This window comes from Histoplasma capsulatum, genomic scaffold (genome assembly GCF_000149585.1).
Source record: "Histoplasma capsulatum NAm1 scaffold_2 genomic scaffold, whole genome shotgun sequence".
In the NCBI taxonomy this organism is placed as follows: Eukaryota; Fungi; Ascomycota; class Eurotiomycetes; order Onygenales; family Ajellomycetaceae; genus Histoplasma; species Histoplasma mississippiense.
Window position 1 is genome coordinate 1259012 of NW_001813981.1, and position 11986 is coordinate 1270997.

The following is an 11986-nucleotide window of genomic DNA, read 5'->3' on the forward strand; positions in this document are numbered from 1 at the left end:
TCTTTTGGTATTTTTGGTTATTTTCATTTTTTATTTTTTAGATAAGGGGGTTTTGGATCTTGTATGTAACAGGACACGGGACTTTGTCCAGGAGCAAAATATCATTGACCGGCAACTTGTTCAGGAACTTACCTTGTTTTGCATTTGACATTTTCTTGAATCCCTTAAAACCCAGATCTATAAACTTTAACATGGACAAATTTTGGCTGATGCCATGCCCAGGGAGCTTTTTGTGTTACTCTTCTTTCTTTCTTGGAAGTTGATTGTTCCTCTCAATGTCCCCCCAAAACAACAGTGGATATCTGCATGCAAACACCCATCCTATTGCAGACAGAACAGTGTATGTATGACATGTCAAGGAAATCAATGACGAAGTGACCAGGTGCATAATGTTTTACTTGGACCGCCGCACTGTTGCCCCAGGAATGTAAAACAAATCTCAGAACCAACAGAAAGGGTTCTAAGGATGATCTTGGGGCTAAAGCCCGGCCACGTATCTCTATCACTCCCGGTTCATTCGAGCTACCCAAACCCACAAAATATCTTTCGCCTCCTACCCTGCCCAGCTCTGTACTCCCACATCAACGCCAGCCTTCCATCCCCTCCTACTCACCCCCGGCTGCGCATGGGTCCAAAAGACGCTGGTTGTCAGCAATCTCATAAGCGCAGTCAGCATGTAGAAGACACTGTTCCACTGATACGCTGCAAGGGTATAATAGAGGCCCATAGCGATGGTGGCGGTGGAGGTGGCGTTTATAGAGTGCAAGGAAGACAGCGGGAGGTCGAGGGATGTCAGAGCGTTGCGCGGGTGTAGATAGTTGTAGATGCCTAGGTGGAGGGTGGAGAGGCCGAATAAGTAGATTGTGAGGGTGGATAGTTGGACATGCGGGACATGTTCACACCGTTGTGCCTTTTCGAGAGGTTGGAAGGTTTGGGGATTTGGGTTCCATCCAGATTGGCTTTGTATGCTGTCAGGTGCAGCGCATCTACGATGATGGAACATGTAATTCATAAGCGTAGGAATTGAGGAGATGTCGATATAGAGACAGTACCTTTCCGAGGTTGGAGTTGGCCCAGAAGCGATCACCAGCGGTTCTTAAATGTGGATTCTTATCGTATCTTGATAGAGATAAGCCATTGGATATCGTCATGACTAACCTTTAAACGGGACTAGTTAGTACGTCATTCCTCACGAACTTAATCTTATTAAGCTTCTGGAAAAAGTTAAAATACAGAGTTAAAAACTTAAATTTGTTTTCTCAAAGCTTTCCAGGGTACTCCGTACTATTCCTAGTGGTTGGGCCTTCTCTACCAGCCAGCAGTGATGTTAGCATTGGGATTATTTATTAAGGGTAAGTAACTAGTTAAGGGATTAAGGATGAATAAAAATTCCCATAATAGCTCAGAGATGGACTGAAACAAACACGCCGAAAGCTGTTCTGGCAGAACTACGCCTAGATTGCTTTACTCGTTGACTAATGATCTATTAGCACGATGGTGTAACTATATATACTTCTATTCTCAAAATGTTATATATATATATATATATATATATGAATAACCCGATCACTCATGCCTTCCAACTCTTCTGCTTCCACAGCCAATCTTCGAAATCGGGCTTATTCAGATCCCCCGGTATCGCCTCGACAGATTGCTCCCATTTTTTCGTTGACCCAAACAGCCCGTGGCCAGCAGGATTGTCCGCTATTGCTTTTAACCTCATTGTCTCCGGGCTATCTTCGCCCTCCAATAGGACCCTCCCCTCATACGCTCGCTGCGCAAACACTTTTGCTCGCGCCTGGTCACTGTGCGCAATCGAAATCTGCAGCGCATCATTGTACACCCTCGCAATCCTGGAGCCGGCGATGCCTTCATCAATCAGTATGCGGAATAGGGTATATGCGTCTTGAATGCAATCCTCGGGTTTGGACATCATGCGTCTCCCATCGCCCAGCACATGGTCAAGCCGGGCCATTTCCTCCAGTCGACGATCTCGCTTCCTGGACTCTTCACGGGGAACAGCGCAGACCTCACATTGACATCTGAAGCCAAAAGCTTCCTCAAAATATGCCTGGCGCTCGTCGTATAATTCTGTCCCGTCGACGTAGGCGATGGTGAGCTCCTCGCCTTCTTCGATATCTTTAAATGAATGGATCGTAAGTCTTTCTAGGTTCCGATTCCATGTGTTTTGGGAATTCGGTTTGCATGAGTGATTAATCCGTGCTGCACTGGGGAAAATGGCACCCTCTGAGCCCCTGGCACCGAATGGCATTGCATTGGTTTTGATCGTTCCAATGACAGGGCTGCATTTGTCCTTGTGTGCATTGTGTAGTGAGAAAAACATATGTTGTTGCATTTTACTCAGGCTTTTGAGCTGCTTGAGGAAGACCATTTCCATAGACTGTAAATCTGTCGCCATGCTGGGGACGGTGAATAGGGGCTCTTCGAGTATTATCCGTGTGCCTTTGGGAATCATTGTCATTGCAAAGCAGCCCAATCCTTTTCCGGGTAACTCTTTGATGGTATATAATTCATTATTGCTAACAGGCAACTGGTCACCCGTTGCATGGATCGTTCCAACAGTATTTTCAGTTTTGGATTTCTTTCCCCCATTCACCACCGTCTGTCGCTCTGCATAGGAGAGGCCTTCGTTGAAGCCTTCGTTGAAGCCCATTCTCAACTTCCTAAGAATGCCCTCAGGGTAGTGAATCAATGACCGGTTAGGGAGCACGGTCTCGTTTCCGGCTTTTTCTGGTGAATATGTGCGGGAGCTAAAGGTTAAGATGTAGAAAGAGGCGCACAACTTTATGTACTTTTTTTATGAATTGATAGCAGAATTTTTTTTTTTTTTTTTGTTGGCTGGCTCATTAGCGAGAAAAGTAAGAACCGTTATAATAAATATCCAAAAACACGACTAGAAAGAGGAAACGGAATTTATATTAAACGGTGTGGCCCGCAGATCCGATGTGGGCATCTTGCTTTTATATTGTTCTTGGCACTGGAAGAAAATCGGGTTTGATGCTCTCAAAAGTGAGCCTCTGTAGGAGAGAAACCATTCGATGACGAACATTGTGCCTGTTCTCACATCCAGATAACGCTTTGATCGCCGCAATGGCGTGTTTTGAGGAGAGACAGGTGGTGGCATATATTATGACCGTTGCATCGTTGCGGTTTTAAGTTAGCCGAAGGGAGTCAATGATGTAGTTTGGAACACTCGCAATATTCACATCCTAGTATCTTTCGATTCCCAATGGCTTTTCCCATCGCGCTCTGCATTATCCGTCATATCCTTGAAACCTGGAATGACGAAGCCTAGCTGTGCACAACGTCTTCAAGTCGATTTCGGCTTAAGTTAACTTTGTTGGTGGGTGGCTAAATTTGGCCACACGGGACTGCCTGGAGGATTTTTCTTGTTGTAGTTTGCCAGCAAATTGAAGTTTGTCGAAGAGGCGAAAGACTCCCAGACGACGGAAAGCCGGAAAACTTATGAAGATGTATTTTGTAGTAATGGCAATGAACAATGACGACGAATTATTTCGAATGGGTTGACCAACACCCCAGCTGGAGGTTAGCCTGATTTTAATGATCCTGGAAGAGCGTCAAGAATCTGTGTCTACTGGTATCTGGCAATTACCATGCTACGTAGTAGGTCCTGGCCAGAGGATCTCTGCATTTGGGCATCATTTTCCTCCACGAGAGCGAGGTAGCTGTCTCCTGTAACTGCGAATGAACCCTGTTCGCAATCCCCTGATGTGAACTACGAGGTTTAAATCGGTGAACCATGGGTGAGTTGTCGTTGTATTGCAAAATGAATGCGTGGTAGCGATTCTAGCCCTTGGGAATAAGCATTATGCCTGGTTAGGGCTATGGCACTACTGCCATGTCCATCAGCTTTTTCCCTATATTGGTAACTTGCTCAGACATCCCGCAAGCACGAGCGAATATATCATGACGATTCTTGTCCACAAGGTCGAGTGGTGTGGTCTCTACATTCGTATATGGGCCTTCTGGAATACCGGCGTCTCGACCAGTGTCCTTCACGAACGATCCCGTCTCATTCCCGTTGTAATAGTTGTTTCTCCCATCTCCACGCCCATTCGTGTCCCATTGCCACCCCTCTCTCCCGGCTCCAGTGTTGTGCATCACAAAAATGGTCCGCAACTGTGAGAGGAGTTGGCGTGCCATGGTGTGGAAGAGGAACATTTTCATGGCAACTGCCGATGATATGGGGGGTTTGTAAAATCCGATTCTAAGTTCCGGTAACTGTATCACTTGGGCTTCAGGGGTCAGAGGCGTGGCGAAGGTTTTGACACAACATTCAATATGTGTAAAAATGCACTGGCAGATGTCAATCACCCGATCGTAGCAGGACAGTATAAGTAGAAAGGTGGGTCGATCTGGAACATTGCTACCTGGGCTGCTGTGTGCTCCCGGACTCGTGTCGGTCGGTGGATGATCTCTCTGGTTGTTTTGAGAAAACAAAATCGACGGAGAAATTGACGAGATACCTTCCAGAGATTGATTCTCTGATGGAATGGACCTGTGAGAATAAATGGTTCCTGAGACATCTAACAAAGTTTGGATGAGACAGAACGTCTCGTCAATCTCAAAAACACGGTTGGCCAGAGAGATTTGTATTTCGTTAAAGCTAGTGGACACGGGCGGCAATTTTGCTGCATGTTCGCACAGCTTTACATTTAAATCTGCCAGCTTTCGCACTTGCTGCACGATCATGCTCGGTTTATCAACCAGCGTGCCAGATAGGTCTTGACTCCAGTCTGTCAATGTTTTTCCACTGGAGCAAGGGGTGGGCATCAGAGTCTGGTTTGGGGGAGGTAGAATAGATTCAACAAGGCCATTTCCAAACATTGGGAGCGAAAAATCATCACACTCTGGAACTGATATATCTTGAGGTAACTCGTGCAACTCAGGCCATTGGCCGAATGCGGGATCGAAAGATGTTAAATATGTGCTATCAGGCTCTAGCAATATGATATATTAGTTTTCTCTGTAACGACAATGAGGGAGACTCATTTACTCCTCCGGCGTAAGAGTGTACTTACCGTCTTCAACGTCTTTAGCTACTGTACTGCCAAAGGGGTCTTCTTCGATTTGACCGTTTACGCCTCCGCTACCACTCTCACCATCCTCGTTTCTAAGTCTTCGCCTTTTTGAACGATGTCGGGGTGGCCGAAGAACAGTCCGCCGTTTCCTTACGCTGTAAACACAGGCCGTAGCATTCCGAACGCATCTCAAGCAGCTCTCTTCATCTTGCCGTCTTTCGCATCGAAGTTTCTGCGAATGGCAGCGGTCACAGGCAGCCCGGATCTGCCGATTGCCATTGTGATCCATAGTGAATAAAGATGATAATGCGGAGGTCCTTTTCGATCTCAATCTGATTTTATTCTGGCAAAATTCGGAGCAGCCGACGGTCAGCGAGAGAGATAGCAGCCCATGTTGATTTCGCCATGGGCCCCACCAGGCTAAAGAAACTATTCCATAGCTAGCATGGATTGTGGCTCGATTGCTGTTGGCTTAGATCTTGCAGGAACCAACCATAAATCATGCATTTCAGATATACGGAGTACTAGGTAGAGCTTTACTAAGTACTTTAAAATTAACTAGTTATCCACGGGGCGCGTTAGCGGCGTTATAACATGACCCCCCCAAATAACCAGGTTATCCCGGACGCCACCCCAGCCAAACCCCCCCCGTATAACCACTAGTTATACAGTGGCTTTATCTCCTTTTTTTTTTTTTTTTTGAAAAAAAAAATCCTAACTATTAGTAACTATGTACTGCATCTGGCTCTGATGGATGTCGGGCCTTGCGTTACCCCATCTCATTTCTTGTGTCGCATTGATACTTTGCCTTCGGTAGAAATGGATGTCTGGATTTCTGGAGAATGTTTACAGTATATGCCTCAGCTGCCGACATGCTAATACAACCACTTAGACGTCCCACATTATCCTCCTACAAATCCGGAATCACGTGATATAACCAGGCCGCATGGGAAGGCTACAATACCCTCGCGCAGGGTCTAATCTTTCGTTTTTAATTCATTCCTTCCGTGTTGCATTGGTTGAGTATTTTCGCTACATCTCTTGTCAAAAATCTCAACCTCTCACACATTTTGGGGCGAATATGGCACCTCCACCCATTGAATTGATCGGTGCTGCTGGACGTCGCTATCTCTTCAAGTAACTGATTCAGGAGAGACCACATCTCGGTCGTGTTTGGTTGGCAACGTGCGAGCATACCTGCCCCATCATGTAGCGCAACTTGTTGAACTGACAATGCTCCAGATCTGGACAAGGCAAATTCATCTTGAAGGACATTCCCAAGGCCATTTTCTCAAGCTTTAATGAGGACATACGCCCGCGGCTTCCTGAAAGTCCATTTCTACGGCTACCACATGACACAATTCCAGATCAGCGAATATTTGTTTACAGGTACATGAATGATGATTTTCTGAGCCTTGTTAGAAAGCAAATATCCATGCAAGCTAGGAAGCAGATTCTAAAAGCCAGCTTGCGAGGGATTGCTGAGCTGCACAGCCATGATATTGTCCATTTCGGTGAAGTAAGCACTCTTCAGTTTCATAACCTAGAACTAATTGCTTTCAGATATCAAACCTGATAATATCATGGTCAATTACCGCGGTACTGGTCCAGAGACAATTGTTGAGCAGGTTCAGATCATCGATCTCGAAAATGCAGCTTATCTCCCTAAAGGGAGGTGCATTAAAGGGATGTTAGCTGGCAATGATAGCTGGCGCAGTCCAGAGAGCCACTTCAAGGGCGAGCTTAACAAGCCTTCTGACATCTTTTCCTTCGCAGCCGTGATAGGTTACCGCCCCCTTGAGAGAAGGCTCTATCTAGCTAACCTGCTCAGTCCATCTATGCTATGCTCGGACAAGTCATCTTCGGAGCCGATGAGGATTTACAGAAACACGAATCGCAGGGTGCATTCCCTCACGTCATTCGCCTGCAACGTCAAGTTTCTTTTTTTGGAGATCGAGAAGGATTGAATGGACTCATGACACACGTTGGTGATGAGGAAGTCAACTGCCAGGTTCTGGGATTTCTTTGGGATGATCGGGTGGCAGATTATCATTCCTACAAGCCATTCTCAGAGTGGCCGAATGTCACCGACGACGAGTTCAAGGATCTCATCCGGAGAATGACGAACTTGGATCCTCAAAAGCGTGCAACAGCGCGCGAAGCCTTGGAGCACCCCTGGTTTGCTGGTTGTGAGATTTATTAAGCGTCTTGGAGAGCTCACAATTCATGAAGAGGGACAGGCAGACATTTCGTCTTTCAGAGGTCTCATTCTCCTCACCAATCCTTCCCTGCCACTCTTTTACAAACCCTCCCTGCTCCTAAGACAAACTCCCTGAAACACTACTGTCACTACCTGTCTAGACACTGCTTTCCTAGCCGACCTCTTTTTAGTTATGCAATTCAGAGTGGCTGGAGCCTCTCTGTTGGTTAAATAAAACACACAGTAATACTATCTTCTTGTGACTGTATTCTCCTACATACTCTCCCAGATAGTTCTCAATACTAGACAAAGCAGCCGTCCTCTTTGCAACAATCGCAACCAGAAGGCAAAGGCACTCAATGGGAAGAACATGCCAGAGACATTGCCAGATGCACCATTCAAGGTGAAATCTACAGTTCCAAGGATTGCACGCAGGAAGCTTCTTAGTGATGAGGGGACGTGGACCCGAGCATAAGGCGTATCTACGGCAACTTGACGGGAAAAGAAGCCTTGATTTTGAGCCAGTTAGGTACAGACAGGCTGAACTCCTACCTCCATCGGATCAAGGTAATAGATTCCGAACAATGTGCCTGGAAATGAGAGAAAGAGACTGTGTCCGGCATAGTGCGTAAGTATGTGGTCATCGCCATGGATTCAGCTGAGAAATTACCTTAGCTGGGAAGATGATGGTACTATCCGCCCTAAAGGTCTGACTTAAAAACCTGGTCTTTTCACTTCTCTGCGGACACTACAGTCTGTAATATGTTTTAGATCACACTTTGACCAACGATCCTGCACATCAAACGTCTGTTAACCACCTGGGAACCTCAAATCAAGTAGAAAACAGACACAGAACTGTTGATGTCACAATCAATGCCATGTTCTCAACAAGCTCAATATCTGACCTAGCTTCTGCACGACGCGTTCTGTATCTTCAAGTAAATTTCGCTGGTAATCCGCTGGCAATTCGACCGTGGACGGGTCAACCATTTCGTTTTGATTTGGCTCAAAATGCGGTTGATCGATGTTTCCCACCGTCATTACAGTTGGTGTATACGACTTCGACAGCTGAAACCTACATGCCATGCACTGACTACTGGGCAACACAGTCCGGCGGTCTTGACACTGAAACTCATATGTTTGACACTCAGTTGCTGACAACAACTGCCTCTCAGCCGCAGTTGAACACCAGTCAATATCCGAGGTTATGGCAGTGTTCACTCACATGGGCACAACAATGAATCTCTGCAAAGCCACCATGCTTCGTCATTTCGCCCAGAAGCTTGTAATGCTTAAATAACTGTACATTCTTATCCATAAGCATGATTTGGAATCACTTTGGATGAGTTGGGATCTATTGATATAACTTGAAAACATTATTATTTACTAAGGAACCTGGCAATATATGCTATGTTGTTGGTCCTATATCTAAGACTGCCTGTTGGTGCCTTGGGTTGAAAGCCATATTGGCCGATATAACAGTTGATGAACCAAGCTAAAAGATAATTCTCTACTCCTTCACCTTCGGCTTTTGCCCGTATATCACATATAATTCGCGGTATATGTGAAGTTTCTCTCTTTTCAGATCATGTCTCACTTGAGCCAGACATACTTGCAACTCATCCGTTGATCACTGAAGACCCTGAGTAAAAACCAGGAGTGAAAATGCTTCCAGTCCACTCAGAATATCCAGAAGAGCAAAATTGCCCAATTGCTTCAGTTTATTGCCTTCTTCCCATGGCCCTATTGGAATCTACTTCATTTTAGTGCTGGGTCTTCATCAGATGTATGAAGCTTGACATACCTTGAATTTTTGAATTTTGATATTGACAAAGCCAGTGTTTTTCATCCTCAGTGTGCAGGTAGTTGCTCCGCAGAAAGGCTTTCTCAGTTTATCTCAGCTCTTTATGATATACTGTTGCCATTCAAGTGTGTGTATGGCTTTTTTATGCATCTCATCATCTGAGAGGAAGCTGTGTTCAAGTGATTTGAGTTCAAAGTATCCATCTGATTTTAAATGCTTAAAAGCTTCTCTGCACAGTTTTTCACAGTTGGAGATTGAACCATCCAACTCCCATCCATGGATGAAATCGAATTCATATGGCAATCCCCATTCCTCAAAGTCGTCAATCTCAAAAACGCAATTTGGTGGGACACTGGAATCAATCATAAGCCAGGGTATATTTTGTAGTGGGTACACTTCTTACAAGGTTGGATTGGGCTCAAATCATTTCCTCAAACCAGCGCACTGGGATATTTGCTACTGTGGTGATTAGCCAGGCTCAAAGTGATATCCATGGACATCAGCTTCTGATTTACACACTCAGCACATTCTATTACTCAGATATCTGTTCCCATTCTCATATCAAGAATATGCTCAGAACTTTCACTTATGAGAGTGAGAAACAATTCACTCAAGACATTCTTGTACATCTGATGCATCTGTGCCCTGGTCAGATTTTATGCAATGGGTATTGAGTGTAATCATTTATCATGTCCATCCAATCCTTCTCAGGCTCATCGTTCGGCTATCAACCGGTTAGTAAATATGTTCCTCCACCGTACAAAGGGAGCACTCACCAAAAGGTACATTCTCTTACAAAATGCATGATATGTTCGGCTGTACTGCTTATTTAGCTTGTGTGAGTCAAGTCTGTTTGGGATTCTCTTACCAGGTTTCTGAGATTGTTAGCTGGGATAAGCATTTTTGATGTGAAACAGGGTCCTTACAGATAATCAGTGACACTTGGTGTGAGAGGAATTAAGTCTTCTTCCTTCAATTCAGAGTGGTAGTCACTGGTACTGCCCACCTCTGCCCCTTCCTCCTCTTCCTCATCTTTCTCTGTCTCTACCAAATGGGAATGATCCGTGGAAGATATTTCTCCTGCTGTCCTAGGTCGACTAGGTAGTTTGACGGCCATACTGAAGAAAGGGAGGGACAATGAACATGGCTTTCAATGCTGTCCATGTTCGGGGGACGGCTTCCCTCTATATGTATACCACACTGGAAACATCGTTTGTTCATAGATAGCGACAACAACAACGGGTCTGGAACTGAGGAAAATAATCTTAGCAGCGCCGTTAACTCAAATTTGGTCACATAATGCTAATAATCCAATCAGTTAGAAAAGAATGAGTGAAAATTGTACCGGAATACTGGCGACAAGGCTCGGTTGTGCCTCAGACACAGACCACCGTTGTTATACATTTTTAACATCATTATTTCAACAGCAGATTAGAAATAATGGCCTGCATCTAGACCGCCGATGATGTCCTCTGCTGATCGCGGGTATACCAACTTGATGGTTTTGCACAGTACGCCCTCCACGCTTCCCGTTGATGTATAGGTACGAGGTATCTCGACCCCTTTAGCAAACCCTAATCTAACCCTAACCTAGACGGCGCCAGTGGGATGAATCACGGCCCCCAGTTTCATCACAGGATGTTCCCCGCATATCCCTGGCCCAGACAACAAGCGCCGAATCACACGGGACAATCACCCGATGGGGCTCGGTATACATGCTCTCTGAGTGTATTTGTATATTTAACCTATTAGATCTCTATCGTTCTTACCTCTGCTCCCTTTAGCTCCCGTGCAAAATTAAACCGCAGGCTGGGCGGCCCTGGCATAAAATCAGCACAGATACTACGGAGTACTCTTATCCAGATAAGCTCGCCCTTCAATCGAGCAGGACAAAAGTAAGACTCCAGCAACGTACACAAGGAAGAGAAGGGACACAGAGCGGCCAGAAATTTGGCTTTCAGATTCAATGGCATTTTCGTGCGGCAGATACCTATATGTTTTTCATGTCTTGCTACTTGTGTTTTCTCGCCTAATAACTGGGGGGGAAGCTCACACTCCGAGCGAAGACAACGCCAGGCTTCACGGGCAACAGCAAATAACCATCATGGATGACAACCATAAAAGTAATTATTCTTCGCTCCTCAGAATAATCAATCTCCTATTAATAATTTTTTAACAGGTCTACTCCCCTTCGTTTTCAAAGCGCTCCCGCTGGGAGCCGTCAAGCCGCAAGGTTGGCTAAGGGATCAGTTGACTCTGATGGCGAACGGCCTTGCGGGCCACGAGCTTGACTTCTACCGCGTTGTCCGTGACAGTCGGTGGTTGGGTGGAACCCAAGACTACAGCGATCTCAACGAGGCTATGCCCTACTGGTTCAACGGACTGGTTCCGCTCGCTTATCTAACCCAGGATAAGAGGCTGCTTGAGCAGGTCCGGAAAGTCGCGAATTACGTACTTACCCATCAGCAGGAGGATGGCTGGCTGGGGCCTGAAACTGTAGTATCCGAAAGGAACTTTTGGGCTAGGACTCCTATGTTCTTGGGATTGGCGCAGATGGTGGAAGCCCAGCCTGGCGATGCCGAGGTAGAAAGGATCTTGAATGCGATGCACAAATATGTTAACTTGATGCATTCGATGCTGTCTAACAATCTCCAGGGCCTGGTTTGGCATCATGGCGATAATTTCAACGAGCAATGGGGCCGATCCCGAGCGGCGGATATGATATTGGCTCTGCAGTGGCTTTACGAGACCGATCCTAGGGATAATGCTGATAAGATGTTTGAATGCATGGATTTTTTCAAGAAAGGAGGGCACGACTGGTCTTGGTGGTTCTCTGAGGGAAACTATATTAAAGAGACCTTGATAAGCTGCCGGGGAACGTGACTCGGACGCTATACCATTCCTACATGGCGTTAATGC

At 45.8% G+C, this 11986-nt stretch overlaps 4 protein-coding genes across 4 annotated transcripts; 2 read left to right on the forward strand and 2 right to left on the reverse strand.

Moving 5' to 3' along the window:
- Nucleotides 1–1570: 1570 nt before the first annotated feature.
- Nucleotides 1571–2419, reverse strand: HCAG_02465 (predicted protein; the record flags this gene model as incomplete). Its single annotated transcript, XM_001542244.1, has 1 exon — nt 1571–2419. The coding sequence occupies one exon, from the start codon at nt 2417–2419 to the stop codon at nt 1571–1573; it is 849 nt and encodes a 282-aa protein (XP_001542294.1).
- Nucleotides 2420–3864: 1445 nt separating this feature from the next.
- On the reverse strand, nt 3865–5352 carry HCAG_02466 (predicted protein; the record flags this gene model as incomplete). Its single annotated transcript, XM_001542245.1, has 2 exons — nt 3865–4982; nt 5064–5352. The coding sequence occupies 2 exons, from the start codon at nt 5350–5352 to the stop codon at nt 3865–3867; spliced, it is 1407 nt and encodes a 468-aa protein (XP_001542295.1).
- Nucleotides 5353–6144: 792 nt separating this feature from the next.
- On the forward strand, nt 6145–7266 carry HCAG_02467 (predicted protein; the record flags this gene model as incomplete). Its single annotated transcript, XM_001542246.1, has 4 exons — nt 6145–6200; nt 6306–6582; nt 6627–6753; nt 6920–7266. The coding sequence occupies 4 exons, from the start codon at nt 6145–6147 to the stop codon at nt 7264–7266; spliced, it is 807 nt and encodes a 268-aa protein (XP_001542296.1).
- Nucleotides 7267–11171: 3905 nt separating this feature from the next.
- On the forward strand, nt 11172–11950 carry HCAG_02468 (predicted protein; the record flags this gene model as incomplete). The annotated part of the gene is made up of 3 exons (XM_001542247.1): nt 11172–11190; nt 11247–11650; nt 11723–11950. 3 exons carry the CDS (start codon nt 11172–11174, stop codon nt 11948–11950), a joined length of 651 nt encoding a protein of 216 aa, XP_001542297.1.
- Between the last annotated feature and the right edge of the window lie 36 nt (nt 11951–11986).